The 17539-nt window shown below is 39.9% G+C and overlaps 1 protein-coding gene across 5 annotated transcripts in view; it reads right to left on the bottom strand.

Annotated features, from left to right (window-relative positions):
- aplp2 (amyloid beta (A4) precursor-like protein 2) overlaps nucleotides 1–16477 on the bottom strand; it is a 66782-nt gene extending 50305 nt beyond the window's left edge. For 2 of the 5 annotated variants that reach the window (XM_055028014.1, XM_055028018.1), the window contains exon 1: nucleotides 16177–16476. In XM_055028014.1, the coding sequence (XP_054883989.1) occupies nucleotides 16177–16248 (72 nt within the window). In that variant the 5' untranslated portion in view covers nucleotides 16249–16476. Of the gene's footprint in view, nucleotides 1–16176 lie in introns of all 5 variants that reach the window. The other 3 variants (XM_055028017.1, XM_055028016.1, XM_055028019.1) reach the window with 3 other exon arrangements.
- Between the last annotated feature and the right edge of the window lie 1062 nt (nucleotides 16478–17539).

The following is a 17539-nucleotide window of genomic DNA, read 5'->3' as shown; positions in this document are numbered from 1 at the left end:
CGCTAATATAAACAAGTCTGTCTGTATTCAATAAACGGTTTGGCTTTATTGTTGCTCAATATCCTGAAGAGATCAAGATGAAAAGATAAATGATGTTTTTTCTCTTTAAAATCTCAGCTGAATTTGAAAGTATTGGACCCAAGAATGACTTTATGTTTGGGATAAAGTGGATTAACTTGCATTTTTTGCACGGAATGAATTTGATTTCGTTTAACTGTGTGTTGAACTTGATCTGTTTCTGTGTTAAAGTGCATCAAACCGTGAACTGAACTGGATTAAACTGAATAGCAAACAACTGAGTCGTCTTCCTCTATAAACCACCGAAGCGAATCCGAATCCTCGTCACAATAGGAGAAGCAGAAGTTTGAAGTAGAAACGTTTTTTTTTAGTTAAACAGAGACAAATTAAACAACTCTGTTACCAAATATGATAAAATGAAAGAGCTCTGTGTCAAAAAGAGCCTCTGTTATCTATTACTGAAATACATTTACTGAAACTTTTCTTTTTATCTCATAAACAAAACACCAACCGATTGTTTCCATCAAAAAGCTGGAGAAAAACAAGAGAAAAAAATGTTTTGCTGCCGATTTTAGATTGTGGTGCAAAGTCGACGTGCTAAACTTTACGTTTCTGAGCGCGAGGCGAGTGCATTAAAGTAAATCGGCTAAAAAAGCAGCTGCGAAGGTTTGAGCCGAGGCGATAAGGAGATAATCCCGCCGAGGGCTTTACCTGCAGCTTGTTGCTCACACAGACTAAGCAAGTGTGACGATGATGAACTATTTCTTTGTTTCACAGTGAAGATTATTACTCTCCGTTTAAGGCTGATGACGAAGAGCTTAACTTTCATACATGTCACAGAAAATAACCAGTTGATCTGCATACCTCTGAATTTAGATGATTTAATCCAGATGTTCTTGTTGGATCGTAAAATTTGTGTCTAGAAAAGAAAATCTGTTTCTATTTACATTTAATTTAAAAAATGGCGGTAAATAAACGACAGTCAAACTTTATTTCTGCATGTTTCTACAAATTCAAGACGGACCAGAAAAACTAATACTGGATGAAAATCAAATCACAATATAAGGATTTTATATCAGTTAACAGAAGGGCTGAAACGATTACTTAGATTATTTGTGATTAATCGATTGTTAAACTAATAATCAACTCATTTAGTAATTGATTAATTACTAACAGGAGCATTCAGACGCAAACAAAGGCAATTTGTTAAAAGAGCAATAAGCTCAGAGAAGTAATTAAGATAAAATCGTACAAGGACTATAAACATTAAGATGAAAACATTCATCGGTAAAGGTAATGTTCTACCTTTGTCTAATCAATTATTTACCAGGTAATTGAGAAATGATCAACAAATCAGAACCGTCATGTTATATTTTTTCATTTTAGGCCATAAAATGTTTGTTTTCTTATTAAAAAAAAAACAACTAACTGAATTATTTGTACGCATTTTGAATATTATATAAAATAAGCTCAAATGAAAAATATGCTGAATGTGGCCTTTAAAAAAAAATGAAGTTAACAAATAACTAAAATAATTGTTAATTGATATCAAATTGGTGTCGTGACCTTTCTGTTTAATTCTCAGTTTCAACTCCAAGCCGTTGGGTTTTATTTTGAAAGAGTGACAGAAACACAACAGAGAAACTGTAAACTGCTGCTGCGCAGGTTGTTGCTAGGCAACCAAAGAGTGGATGAGTTGCTAGGTAATGAAAGAGCGAGTGAGTTAGTAGATGCCACCAACATGTCTCAGCTTCCCTTAAGAGATTGAGCAGCTAAAGTCTTTCCTCCGCCTACATTTCCCAGAATGCTGTGCGGTTCCAGAGGGAACATTCTTCCTGATGTATTTTTTCATTGATTTTGATCACGTATTGCAATAGATGTCGTTATTGACCTACATCCAGCAGGATTAAATCGACCATTTGTCTTTTTTTAATTTCTGTTTCTGCTTTGAGCCCCATTCAGCGTCTAACATCCACAGTTTAACTCCATCTGGTCCTGTTTTTAGTTTTTATTCTTGCAGGGACACCACGGCTGCTGCCGGTACAATCGCCCGTTCCTCCCGCTCCGTCCGCTAAAAGCTCTCCGAGTGAGCAGCCTCTTCAGGCCTCCTTTCATCCGAGCACTCTGAGCAACTCGGTGGGAATCCATTTCCCGTCGCCTCGGCTTTCTCCACACATCCACCTCCCCACCTGCCTCCGCCGCCTCCCGGACCCACGTGACCCGCCGGCCCTCTCAGCCCTCTCTATCCGGGCTTAATCGTCCACGTGGGGCGGAGCGGATTACGTTCCTGACATCACCGGGCCAGATGTTTACCACCAAAATAGACTCAAACAAAGCGTCTACCCTCGACTTGATTCTGCGATTCATCGCCGGGCGGCCTGCAGATTCAGCCAGAGTTTTCTCCAGCAGAGAGATCAATAACATGCGCATTAGCATGATTAAATTGCCCGTTGCCTGTCAATTTATTAAAAGCCTGGGTGTGCAGGGTGGGAGCTCCATTTAGTCGGTGAGTAGAGAAGAGTCAGGAGTCGTTTGCGCAGAGGTTTTAAACTGGAGCAGATGGTAGCACCACTACAGCGTTCCCAAAACCTGTACACAAGTAAAACCAGTTCTGATCATCAATCATTTGATATTTAAAAATTACATGATCAGACAGACCAAAGTATAAAGTTAAGTGGAAATTTTGGTATTTTAAGAACCAAAATTACAATAATTCATATAAGAAACTAAATCAGGTGTGTGTCTGTGTGAATGTTTGGTTAAAATATTTGTGTTTCATTCAGTGGGTGTAAAATACAAAACATAGAAATACTTCACAATAAAATTACTCTAGCAAAAGTAAGAAGTAGAGCGTAGTAAAAATACTCCTTAAAGTATTTTTTTCCCAAAATTTGCCAATTAAATGTATCTAGTTGTGACCCAGCTCTGGTCCTGGGTTCAAAACCCGGCCTGGGGTCTTTTTGCTCTACCGCTTCTTCCCATAGTCCAAACACACAACAAGCTGCGTTTCTATTGGCCACATAATTACAGAAATTGAAATTACAAAGTTAAATTCGCTTAATGAAAACTCTCCAATTCCCAATGCACAATTACACAACTGTACACCTTTGAAAAGCAGAAGTGAAGCCTCCTGCTCAACCACCCGGCTGCAGCAAGTTGTTTCTGGATGGTAAGTGAACAACAAAACACTCGTTTTTCTTCCAGCAGCCATTGTATCACAGAGAAACCAGCTGATGAAACGTGCCTGAGCTCAGCTTGGGTTGCTCGGTAACAGGCGTGACTTTACTGGGGTTGCTAGGTTACAGTGCAGGACCCGCAGGTTGCGACTCAACAGTGGAGAGGTTTTTGAAATGGCTCATTTTCCAGACACCAAAAAAAAACACCCAACCTTTTTACCAACCTATGTGGTGTTTGGATGGAAATATAAAAACGTGCAAAAAAATGAATTTTACACAAATGTTGTGATAAAAAGGTGCAACTTTTACCACAACCTTTTGAAAACAATTCTCCAGAGAAGAGGCTGGTTAAATGGGGGTTTCATTAGGAGAGGTGTTAAAGGTGTTTCTGTTGGAGCAGGTCAGCTCTGAAGAATCACCTGAAGCAGCTGTTAACCGGAGCGCAGTCTGTGTTTTCCCACAGGCGCAGTCTTTCTCCCCGCTTTGTTCTGCTCGCTCAGCAGTTTAACCGAGGAGGGGGCAGGGATTAGCGGTAGGAACGTGTCTCTCCCCAGCGCCTGCTGGTGAGAGAGTCTCCTAATCTTTCATGCTGAGAGGAGGCAATTTGGGAGAAGTGACCTGTGCTCACTTCCCTTTCTCGCCCTCCTTTTCCTCTAATTTCCTAGCAGTTCGGCGCAAACAAGTCGCCGCATCCTTCCTTCGATTCCCCACTCCCACTTTCCGGTTTTCCGTTTTGCTGCTGGACTCATCAGCATGCAGCGCCGTGCAGATGCTCCCAGGACCGGGCAGAGTTGTCAATAAAAGAACAGGCGCCGCAGCAAGGCCTCGCTGACGACTCTCTCTGCACTCCATCAGTTAATGAGCAAGTAATTGTTGAGAGGAGCGGCAGTGAGGTGGGAAACACAATGGAGAGGTGACATAAAGAAGGACGAACCGTTTCTGAGGACAACATGAAATATAAAACAGGGAGAGCGGTGGAGGAAAACCGAGGTGCTCGGTGGGAGGGGACATTGAGATTCAAGGACAAAGTGGAAATATCCCGAAGGTAGAGGAGCCTCCCTGGAGCAGAGGAGGACATGATGGAGGCAGAGCGTCCCGTCTGAAAGGTTCCTGAAGCTTCAGACAACCGGAGGGAACTGTACAACCTCTGTTATAGAGGTAAAAATATCACATTTAGAGGGTTTTCTTGATAAGAGAAGAGACCCAGAAATCAATGAAAGGACAATCTTCCTTCTGGACGAAGGACAGTTTGCCAACCTCACTGACATTTCTGGACCAGCTCTTCCTCCCGCAGTCGAAGCTGCACACTGGCTTCTTCCAGTAAAAATGATTCCTGCGTCGCTCTAGCTGCGTTAGCTCCAGCTTTTGCTGCCTGCCGCTCTCCGACATCCAGCCATGTTGGTGTTAAACCAATACACGTTTCAATCGAAGAGCTCCCCGCTTCATATCCTACAGAGCCGCAGCAGCGGAGCGTGAAACACAACGCCATCTTTACTGGGGCCAACATGACGGATGTAATGTAGGCTCCCTTATCTGTCATTAAGCTCGGCTCTGCCCTCCCTCTGCCTCTCAGCAGGGGAGGACAGAAGGGCTTCAATCAGATTAGTGGGGAATATAACTCCACAGAGACACGGCGAGGCTGGAGGCCAATCAGTCATGGAGAAGACGCAGGCATCCGTCTCAGAGACACTTGGTTTATGCCACCTGCTTGACCTTGTCCCGCCCCCTCCTGTTTCTGTTCTCAAAGTCAAACCTTCCTGCAGCTCCCTGCAGCTCCCTGCAGCTCCCTGCAGCTCCCTGCAGCTCCCTGCAGCTCCCTGCAGCTCCCTGCAGCTCCCTGCAGCTCCCTGCAGCTTCCTGCAGCTTCCTGCGACCTGCCGGGGAGGAACGTTACGGTGCTGCTGCATGCCAGCATTTCCAAAAATAGCAGCATGAAAGTAAGGCTGAAAGTAATTCAGCCTTAAATCCTTAAATTTATTAGGAATTTTAAGATTGCATTTCTTTTAAACATTTTTTTTTACATTTAAAATTTTTTTTAAATAAAAAAAATTACGTCTTAAAATTTAATCTTTTAAATTTAATTTTAAATTTAAAAAACCCCTGATTTTTCTAACAACTACTCTGACAATTAATCAAGTATCTTGGCAATTAATCGAATAAAAATCTGCTATATTAATCAATTATCCTGAAGATTAATTGGATTTTCTCATAATTAAATTAAAATATTTACCAGATCAATCTAGTATTCTGACTATTAAGTTATTCTGGCGATTAGTTGAGCATTCTGGCATTTAATCAAATACTTAGACAATTAATCAAATTTAAATATTTGTCAGATCAATCAATTATTCCATCAATTAATCGAGTATTCTGGTGATTAATCAAATAAAAAATATTTGCCATATTCTGCAGATTTTTCCGTTAACCACTTACAGCTTTAAGTGTTTTGCTACAACATTAGAAATACATTAAAAGATGCAAATTCATAGTTTAAATCCTATTTTGTATAATAAAATAAACATTTTATTGCCGAAAACACAATAACATCCCATCAATCACAGTTAACTGAAATATTTAACTGTGATTGATTAATTACTGTCAACTCATTTAGTAACTGATTAATCAATAACTGGAGTATGATTGATCATTTCTAGCAAAGGATTCATCTGCAGCTAAAACAAATACTTCTAACACCAACAGAGTTGGACTAATCTGCTAACTTTTTCAGAACTAATCAATTAATAATTGGACAGCAAAACGTCCTTAAGAGATTTTTGAAGCTAAAATCTTGCACACAATATAATAACTGACAAGGGATTGTTATCTTAAATGCAAAATATATTTATTTTTGTACAGTTTTGACTCAATTATTGCTCTGAGTGAGTTGTTCTTTCAACAAATAGCCATTTTTTTAATATTCCACTTATCGATTAATCGAATACTGAATTAGTTGATTATCTCAATACCCGATTAATCGCAATTAATCTGATGAATAATTTCATCTTTAAACCCTTTTAGTTTAATTAATCTCTGCCGTTCTCACACAGGCGAGTAACTGCATCTCTTGTTGAACATATTAAATGTTGTCTGATTTATTTTTGATGCCATTTCTGGAAAAACGCTACTAGCAGCTACTAGAAAACAAAAACCAACTCGCCGTGTAACAGAACCGCAGGGATCAGTCTGATTCTTCCATCTAAATGTCAAAGTGACATTTTAGCAAGTCGTGATTCTGTTTCGTTTCAGTCGCTTTTAAATTCTTTAATGAAATGTTGATTTTTCGGACCTTTCACTTCTCATTTGAATTTTGGCAGCAAATTAAATGCAACAAAAGCAGGTAGCAGCTGGACAGCTTTTCTGACGAGTTGGAAATGTTAACGAGTATTTTGGAGGAGAGTGGAGGAGTAACGGGGAGGTTCAGGCCGGTCAGGGCGCCTCGCTGCTCGGAAGCCTCTATAATTAGCCCGGCGCTGATCAAATGACTTAATGGGTTTGTGTGAAAACAGCAGACGATTTCAGCTTCGCGCTCCAAGCTGTGCTCATATCTCATCACACTAATGGGACACTCTGGAGAGCTTGATTGCTTTTTATCTCTGATCAAGATGCCTGATAGAGGTGTGCAGCTGCAGCATTCATTAAAAAAATAAAATAAAAAAATCCTCATCTTTGGACAAAATTATGCAAAACAGAAAAAAGGAAATAAAGACGAAGGACAGCGCTTCCACTCTTTTCCCCGACGAGTCATTTCCTGTGGATGTGGAAGAGAGAACGGGCTCATAACTTCTTTCATATGGTCATTAGTTAGAGCAGGGGTGTCCAAAGTGTGGCGCGGGGGCCAGTTTATGGCCTCTGGACTGATTTTGTGCGGCCCCAGACTACACTTCAAAAATGATATGAAGTTTGGCCTGTAGATGAAGACTGAATTTGTAATCAGGATAAAAATGGTTACCGACATAATTTACTGAAAAGCTGACTTTACTTGACCCAAATCAATTCTTTCTTAAACTTTACTAAATATAGCAAATGTTTCTAAAGAAAGTGACTCACATCCTGTTCTTACTCAATTTATTCAATCGAGCCCAAAAGAAACTGAAAACTAGATGTCTTCGTTTTAATACAGTAAAATTAAAGTGGTAGGTAGTAAATTCCTGCCAAAAAACTCTTTATATTAATAGATATTTTCTATAAAAAAGAAAAAAAACATTTTAAAAAATTGGAAATTTCTGAATTTAAATGTTGAAAATTTTCTTTTTAAATTTTCCCAAGAAAAATTCCCAAAGTCTGGCAGATAGGTTATAAAAATCGCTTTCATGTTTTGAATCTACAATAAATATCGAGCTCCTTTATGTGCTTGATCTAGTCGGGGGGTTTTTGGCGCATGACCACATATGATGGGAGCCCAAAGTGTGGCTTGTGGGCCAATTGTGACCCTTGACCTCATTTGTGCAGCCACCCAACTGCATCTTAAAGTGGCAGTGCACCATTAAGCCTTGTTTATTTGTGTAAAATCTTGGTTAATATCTGCTCTGCACTTCAAAAACATGAAATCTACAAGTACTTTTTATCTAGTTTCTCGTGCAAATATCTTAAGACACATGAATTAAGACAAAACTAATGAAAAGTGACTTAAAGCTCAAATTAAGAAACTAATTCCTTAATGTTGGCGACGTTTTAGTTCGACCCTTTAGATCTCACATCCCGGGCAGCGCTCGAGTTTTCTTGCCGTTCTAGTTTGTTTAGATGTTGCTGAATATTTTTCTCCATATTTTAACTGTTATTCTATAAGAGAAAGAGACGAGTTCGGCTATAGAGGAAATGATCCCGCGTGTCTGTCAGCGTTTCCTCTTTGAAGCAACTTCAATTTCCCCCAGTCTGAGAAAACTCTTGTTTCTGCTCGTTTCTTTCTCCCTAAATTACACAGCGCACAAAACACGCCGTGCTTATTGCCACTGGGAGGAGATCTGCAGCCCCCTCATCTCGCACCAACACCTATAATTGAACAAAATGTGGCGAACGAAGGAGGGAGCTTCAACGTAATTAGGGAGAAAAGCTCGGCGGAGACATTTCCATCCAGTTTTTTAATGATGGCGCATAAACAGCCGTTATGTTCGTTTGTCCCACGTGAGCCGACCGAGGGGGGCGCCGCGTCCTTGGCCACCTTCTCCTTGAGAAAACGCTGCATCAGGCTGCCTGCTAATGGGCAATAACACATCCTGATCACCGCCAGGAGCAGAAACGGCAGCAGCCGTCGCCTCTCTGGGGGTTTTCAGTTACACTGCAGAGCTTCCATCTTCTGCTGCTCCGACAGATTCATCGCTCCGCCCACAACGAGAAACAACAGAAAAACAACAACGACCTCCAGGACAGACGGCGGCACATCAGGGACAACATCGATGGAAAAACGAGAGGAAATTTCTTTCAAACAACTCAAAGTTTGAGATTAATCTCAGATATTTTCTCGGAAAATTTTTTTGAAAACAGTTGAAAACTTTTCACTTTTGAAACCAAGAAATTTATGAGATTAACTTCAAACTTTCAGAATTTTTTTTTCCACTTTTGAAGCTCAGATATTTTCTTGTTTTCTTGTTTCAGAAGTTAATCTCATGAGTTTTTCAGCAGAAAAGTACTCCTCTATATGAAGATATTACAAATGAAATTCAATGACGTTAATGCTACTCACGTAAGACTAGAATACTTAATAAAATAAAACAAGGAAAGCTAAAAAGTACAGCGTAGTAAAAGTACATTTTCTCTAAAAAGTAAATGTAATTTATCTTCATAGATTTTCTGCAAACCGCAGGAATGAATCTCCTCTTGCCAGATCTATATTGTGTAAATCAGTGGAAACGCCTCGCCCTGTTCTGAGCAGCAGCTGCACACCTGGACAAGATGACCAGGTGGGAACAAAGTCCGCTTGGCGCACGTGGCCGACCAGGAGAGGCGGCGCCGCAACCGACAGCAGAGCAAATATTTTATTGATGGATCGAAAACCCGAAGGAGCAGAAGAGACTCAGAGAAACACAGAGTGCGGAGCTGATGGCATTTCACCCGGCGACAACAACACACAGAAAACGCATTAAAAAAAATAACAGCAGGGAGGGTTTAAGGACATCTGCTGAACGGTGCGTAGAAACGCTCAGCGAGGAAAGAGATGCAGGAAGGCAGCAGGCGACGGGTTCTCCACAGGAAGAGGAGCGAAAAGGAAGAGGGAAGGAAGGAAAGAAGGCATAATAAAGGAAGGAAAGAAAAAGAATGAAGGAAAAGAAGACAGGAAACAGAGAGAGAAGACAGGAAACAGAGAAATAAGGAAAGGACAAACTCATTGTTAAAGGAGATACAAAAGCTGTTTTGGCACAGAAAGAAAATGAGGAAAATAAACAAAGAATGAAAGAAAACAAAGACATGGGGATGAGAGAAGAAGGGAACAACTAGAAGGGTGTAGAGGAGGTAGGACACAGGGAAGGAAGGACAATTTGGAGGAAAAAATGAAGGAACAAAGGAGTGAAAGAGGAAATAGAAGAAACAAGCCGAGTGAGGGGAGAAAGGACAGAAGGAAGTGAGGACATTAGAGCAGGAAGTTGGTCCTTTGAAGGAAGCGTGCTCTGTTTTTCAGGAGGCGGCTGAAACGATGTGCAGCCATGGATGAGCTGATGTGAACCCGCTCACTCCTTCCCCACAGCGCAGCGACTCTCACCGACCAGAAGAAGAAACTAAATATGTCATGAGCTGCGAGAAGATTCATAAAACATCCGCCCACACACACACACACACACACACACACACACACACACACACACACACACACACACACACTGGAGAGATAATTAGCGCCGACGCACAGCTGGGAGACAAAGGCTGCCGTCGTGAGAACAAGGACCGCCTGATGAAGCCGCCATCTTTAAATCCTCAGGATGAGGATTGCGCCGGGCGATGAGACGCTACAGGAATCGATGTTCGATTTTATCATTAATGCTCCTGATAAGAGTGCGAAGGGGAAGCGACGACAGAAATGACCAAATTACGAGAATAAAGTCGTACAAAAATAAAATCGAAATACAAGAATAAATGAATATTATTACATTACATCAGAAATTTTAACATTCAACAACTTTTATAGAGAAAATTGTCAACTAACAAGCGATTTCCCCTGGAGATCAATAAAGAATATTCCATTATAGAATAATATAGAAATTGTGCCAGAATAATTTTGTAACATCATAAACAAGTTATTTCAAACATGTAAAAATATATTTTTTGTGTGTTTTCAGTAAAAACAGGAAATCTCTAGTTTTGTTGCACAAAAAGGCAAAACGTCTCAACATTTATTTACTAAAACCTCCATAAATTTGCTTCAGTTACATCTTTACCCAGATAATCTCCACAAGTGAATCTATGGCTTTTAAAAGTTTGCAGCTTTATTTTTGGTATTTCTAAACGATTTATATGCTGTTTGATGCAAAAGAGACAAAAAAAAATCCAAATTATTTTCTGTTTTATCCTAATTTTCTCTGAAGCTGCTCCTGATTGATGATTTACTGAAAGAGTTTGTAATCACCAAGGGAAACTAAATTAGATTTGTTATTTTAAACACAAACTTCAGGTTGGATGAGACATAAAAGCAGCCAGATTGCAGATTAAATTAAAATCAGACATTCCTTCCAGGTGTCAGTCGGATCAGGCCGATGTTGGCTGAGTCACCGGTTTGAAGTCGGATCGCCTCCGGTGGGAGTGGAAAACAGGAATGAGAGGGGAGTATCAGGGAGCTGGGATTAGTAGCTTTCTCCTGGCAAATCCATGAGCCGCCTGCGCTTCTTGTTGCTAAGAGGATTCAGAAGAACGACCCAACGACGGGAGCGACGCTTTGGGCTCTAATCTACTGATTCAGGAGGCGGGGAGGCCGATTCTGTGCCAACACCAGACCAAACATGGAGGACAGGGGCGCACCGATCGCAGATTATCTGCCGATTCCAATGTTATGACTTCTCAGGAAGGAAGTCATGAAATTACGAGATTAAAGTAATAAAATTACGAGAATAAAGTGATAAAATTATGAGGTAAAGCTCGTAAATAAAGGCAAAACATTTTGGGGATGAAGTCATTAAATTATTGATGTTTATGCACCAAAGCATAACTTCTAACCTTTTGTAAGATTGTAATAAACTAAAAAAAATTAAAAAATGAAACTGATTGTTGCAATTCCAGACTGACTACACTGCAAAAACACAAATATCCAAGTAGACTTAAAATAAAACAAAACATAGAAGCTTGTTTTAGGCAAACAAATCCCTTGTCAGATTATTTAACTTAAAACATGAGAAAAATGCATCTATCAGTAAAATAATCTGACATGTAACTAATATTTTTTCATCAGTTTCAAGGAATTGTTTATTTAAAACAAGCTCCTGTGTTTTGCTTTGTTTGTATTTTAGCAAAAATACTTTTCTGTGAGTTTTTGCAGTGTGGGAGTCTTGACTAATGAACTGTAAATAAAAGTATCTGATTTTTTCACCAAGCCATGCAAGAAAACCAGACGACTGATTGGTGAAATGTAGCTTTTTTAGTCTGATCATCATTGCAACACATAATGAAACAAAATGTGGCTTTAAATGTTTGCAGATGTCATTATGTTTATATTTAAAAAAAAAACAAATAACAAAAAACCCAACTGGGAGGATTTGTTTTTCAAAAATATTCAGCAGAAAAATGTAATGTTATGTTGCATAAGAGTCAGAAATGTTGGAGCTAATCCTCGGCAGCTTAACTCAGCACAAAATAAAATGTGCGGTCTGCATTAACCGTCCCAAATGTTCTGTCTGGGCTGATGGAGCCGCATACCTCAGAGTGACGCAACCGCATGCCTGACACCAGCCTGCATCCCGCAGAGATCCAGCTGCCACAAGAAAGCCAGATTAAACTAAACATCAGTGGTTGTTGCGTTATTGGATAAAGAAATCCAGCACACATGCTCACATAGCTGAGCGCTAAAACCTCCAGCTGCAAAAACAAAAGTTCAGGCTGATCTTCGCAGGTAGCAGCCACAGCCAAACTGTTCAGGCAGCTGAAGAAGTGGGATCAATCTCAAACCGAAAAGCAGGAACTACGACGGACTGAAGCTTTACGGAGCATCCCTGCAGACAAAAGCTGGATATTTTAACAGCTTTAGCTTCAGTAATCTCATATTTTCTGCGTTTTCTACATTTTCAACTGCGGAGGTTTGCTTCCAAGCTGCAACCTGTTCCCCTCCTCACCTGTGGGGGCGCTGAATCAAAAACCACTGAAGGAAACAACATGAAAACCATAAATATCCAAAAGATATATGAGGAGAGAGTGTGAAAACATTAAAAGAAAAAGTTAATTTATTAAATACATTGAAGAATTTGGGTAGTAAACGCATACAAATCATTATTCAATGTTTAAAGAAGGCAGATCATTTACTCAGTTGGTATAAATGTGTGTGAATGCATGTACGTTTCAGTGGTAATGCTACTTCATGTTTTTTTTTCCCCAACTGCCAAAGACATAAAAATCTCTGAATTAGACACTGAGAGCAACTTCCTTCTTTCTCTCTGTTGTCTTTGGTAAATAAAACCCCACAAACTGTTTTTCTTCCCAGATTCACACGTATGTTTGTTTCTGGTTGTGTTTAGTTCACTTCCTGCTTTTAGGTTCCCCCTAATGTTGCGTTCACACCGGCTTCGTTTAATCCGCTTTATTCAGACTCCAGTTCGTTTGTAGAAAATCTGATTTGTTTGTGGAGGTTTGAATCTCTAATCTGCCTACAAACCTCAGATCTGGGTTCGGTCTGAATGCGCATGTGAACGCCAGGTGGACTGGAGAGCGCTCCGAAAGCAAGAAGTGGACTACAACACAAGGCATTCTGGGTAAATAAAACCAAAACAAGCTAACTAGCAGCGCTAGCAAGAGAAATGGCTCCTGGTCTTTCACCAAAAACCAGAAGTGAAATCCTACAGATCTGATGCTACTCTGTTTTTGTTTACATGTTGTGAAGACGGAAGTTGCTGTCAGTGTCTTCGTCACTGATTTTTGATGCAGGCAAAGAGGGGAACTGTTTTTCCAAAGAGTTTAGATCGTTTGCAGTGTGAAAGAGAACCAAACCAGCGGAAAATGTAACAAATGTTGCAACTTGAATCCCAAGTGAGCTGAATCTATTGGACGACCAAGTGTGAAAACCACCTAAAACTTAAATTTGAGCTTTTATTTTGTTCATTTGACACAATCAGACATGTAGCTTTGTAACCCAAAGCTTCCTAAATATCAAGTTTTTTCTCTCTACTGCCTCCACCTCTGAGCCGAATGGCTGCCACCGTTAAAAGGAAGGAATGCATAACCTCCGAAAGTAAAAACAAAAGAAAAAAGCCTCGTTTTGGATACAATCAAATGAATTCCTACCATACAGCCACGTGAATTTTACACCATTTTTCATTTCAGGAGAATCCGCAGCGTCGACCTGAAGGTTTGTGGCCTTTCTTTGCAGCAACACGGATTTTATTGTGGACATAATAATCAGCAACGCCGCCTCCAAACACAATCTTCACCTTCGCAACCTCAAAATGGCTGAGCCGCCAACTTTTCTATTTTTTCGTAGCGGAAGAAGCTTGATAAGCAGAGTCAGGAGGAGGCATCCCGTTGAAAATGTTTGTCACGTTTGAGCAGAAAAAAGACTGTTTGCCCTCGGGGTGGGGGCTGTTTGTTGTGGAAATGGCAGCATTGTTGCACCAAGACACACGCAAAACTCTGCAAGAGTCTGCAGTGATGAGGCAGCAGGAAAATAGGACATCCAGATTTTATTTATTCATCAAGCTTGAGAAAAAAAAGTATCTACTTTCCCAGGTTGTTATCAGCATCTTCACTATTCTATTCAGTTGACTATTTTAATTGTTTTTGTTTGCTCGCAATTTTTGCTTCTTTATTCCACTTGATAATTAAGAGGCAAAAATAGATTGAAAACAAGTTTGAATGACTCACTAATGTTAGATTGTAAAGAAATAAGAATATTTCCACTTTTATTTGAAGGGGATTTTGGCAAAATCCTCTTAAAAAACTGAATAGCTTTATGATATTTTACCACAGCAGCACCAATCAAAGTTTAAATGGCCACTAATGTGATTGAATTAGCGTTTTGATATCCATTACATCACTGTTTCTCCTGTCATTTGACTACAAAAAGCTACAACCGGCGTGTTTTATAACGTCACAAACTCCAAGTTTAAAATATTCACAAACATTTTAATTTAAGCTGCTTTGCGCTTCAGCTTTCACCTCCATGTGTAAATTTTTCTGGTAAAATGTTGATGCTTTCCTCGTCGAAATGAGCAGGAAACGCTCATTTAGCAGAACGTTTTCTCCATAGAGTAGAATAACAATCTGGCAAAACGTGTGAGAAAACCCTGGCAACGTTTCAGCTCCATAATGCAACCATATTTCACAGTAGCATCAAATTTTGAAACGTTTGATCATTTTTACACAATAATGTGTTTATTTTAGATTTAAAAACATGACGTTCAGCTTTTGGTGTGATAACACTGACAGTGTAAAATATTCAGACATTTTATTTGCACCAATTGCAGTTTTCTATTCGATCACCGATTTTTTAAAAGCCTGATCTGCCGAATCCAATTCTGATCAATATTGATTGTTGTGTCTGAAAAGCCGCTAAATATACGAACAGCGTCACTGAGTGAGGATGACTATTGTTGACTGCGCAGGTTCAGACGTGACCTGAGATCATAACATGACAGATATGATCGAAAATACTGAAAATGTTTACATTTCCGCCCTTCAGAAGGTTCAATGACTCACATCACCAAAGCCACTGTTCGACTGAGACAAAAAAATTTTGTTAATGTTCCTATCTGCACTGCAAAAACACAAAATCTTACCAGGTATTTTTGGTCCAGTTTCTAGTGCAAAATATCTTAGTACACTTGAAATAAGACAAAACTGATTTACAGTTAACCTTTCATCAAGAGATTGTTTTAAGTGAATAATTCCTTAATATTGATGAATAACTTCTAGTTCCACATTCGACAGTTTTACAATTGTGTTTCCGTTGAATATGAAAAACAGTTAAAGTCACACTGAATCGATTTGTTTGTGTTTGACGCCATCATTCTCCTCCCACTTCCGGTTGTCTTCTTCGTTGTTTTCGCCGGTAGTAAACATCGGACGTTGATCACTAGACTCGTGACGCGCGAGGGAAAAAAGTGTTTCCGTTGCAGTTTTGACTCCATCTAAGAACAAAAGCAAGATTTTTTTTTTCGAAATTTTTGTTTTTCTGTTTAGCGAATTTGTTTTTGCGCAATTTCATGGTGAATATTAACACGTCTATTGATTTAGAGGTTACATTTGAACTAATAAGCCAAACTAAAATGTGCCTGTGTTTGGATTGGCCTGATTCTAAGTGTTAAAAATGACATTTATTTGTATAAATAAACTGAATTGTGCAGTAAATAAACTGCCACCATCCACAGAACCGAAGTTAATCAGAAATAATGAGTCACTTTGCAGGAAGGAGGCAGGAAAAGCCACATTTTGGACCCGAGGTGAAGGATTTCCTCTCTTCGGGGTTTATGATCCGCTGCAGAAGCCATTGTGTCCCCTGCAGGCCCCTCGGAGCGTCTTTCATTTGATCTCTGCAGCAAAACTCTGCTGTTATTCAACCCGGACGCCCCGGCCGCACATTGTCTCCCGACTCGCAGACAAAACTGCAATCACAGCTCAGGAATGAGGCGGAGAATGACCTGGAAAGCGAGCTGATTAATGATTAAACCTCCTCTCGTATCATTTTAGGAGCTCAGTTGAAGCAACAAGGAATGTGTAAACAGCAAACAGAGGCGCTCAGATCGGGCTACTTGTTGGCAAGAAGTATAATGATAATGCGCAAATGGGTCGCTTATTATTGTGGCTCCGCAGATTTTTGTAATTTGCTTTTGAGTCTCAGGGATGAATCGGGAACATTTACCTCCATGTATCCGGCCAGGGCTGGAACCACGATGCCCAAAACCAGGGCAGAAAGCGCAGGGACTGAACCCATCTTCCAGGCTCTCCTGATCCGCTGGAAATAACTTAGATCCCCCTCAGCTGCTCCTGCGCGCAGGAACCAGGAGCAAACAAACCGGGTCCCGGGGACGGTTCGGGAGTTTTTTCCCCCCTGCCGGCTCAACCGAACGGGTCCAAATAAAAAGGTTCTGCTTGTTTCACGGACTGGGAAGCGCCTCGGTGTCGGACTGCTGGGGAAATGTGGGCAAATTGTGGCTCCTCTCTCCCTTTACTGCCTCCTCCCTCGTTTACGCCCCCCCTCCATCCGAGCTGAGAGGGAACAGCGCCGCCAGGCGGCCAGCGGTGGAATCTCACTGCCTTTTAAAACATTTACTTGAGAAATCTCTTTTAAATAAATGCACTTTTAGGAATATTTTTACTAAGTTGCACTTTTTACTTTTACTTGAGTCATTTTATTTTTAAACTTCTGTTCATAAAATGTTCTGGATTCAACCAAACATTCACCAGACGCAGACACACAACTGCAAGTTTAGCTGAAGTTTCAAAAGTTAATGATTGAAAAAGTTGATTTGGAAACAATTTATTTTGTATATTTTGGTCCATCTGATCAAACTTGCTTCATAGTGCTTGGCAAATGGCATTGAGTCGTTAGCTTTTCATTTAGTGCTTTGTCTCGCAGAATGGACTTAAAATAAAAACCTTAAGCTCCTTTTTAAAGGAGAATTGTTGCTCAAATTTAATACATCATAATAATACTGCAAATGATTGTTTTCTTGTGAATTAAACATAAAGTTATAAAGAGTTTCACATCACTCTTCTAAAATCAGTAGCAGTGTACTTGCTATTTACCTTTAATCAATGTAGTGTTGCTAAAATCATCATTTACATTCATTATTAGAATAAAAATGTTACACCTTGCTGCCCAGAAGAGTCTAAATAAAGCACAAAGAGCAAAGTTTACTATATTTTAGCTATGCTGAATGATTAAAAACAAATATGTCTGTTTCTCATATGGGGGGACTGCAATTTGGAAAGGCTTGGCCTTAAAATATGTTGATATTATGAAACTTTGTTGACGCAAAAATATCAGTCTATCCTGTATTTCTCTGATGTTGAGTTTATTTTAGCTGCCTTATGTCCTCTCCTCATGTTGTATAGACTTATGCCCTCATTCAGCCTTCTTTTTATTAGTTGCAATGTTTTTGTTTGCTTTCTCAGTCAGAGGCAAGAAAAAATTATTTATAAAAGGCAAAGCAAAGTGCTTCACGGGACGTCAACGGAAACACAACTCATGAGAAGCATTTAATAAAAGAAAAAATTTGAAA

Source organism: Poeciliopsis prolifica, unplaced genomic scaffold, assembly GCF_027474105.1.
Source record: "Poeciliopsis prolifica strain line A6 unplaced genomic scaffold, Auburn_PproV2 SCAFFOLD004, whole genome shotgun sequence".
In the NCBI taxonomy this organism is placed as follows: Eukaryota; Metazoa; Chordata; class Actinopteri; order Cyprinodontiformes; family Poeciliidae; genus Poeciliopsis; species Poeciliopsis prolifica.
Note: the sequence above shows the minus strand (reverse complement) of the source record. Positions and strands in the feature narration are given on the sequence as shown.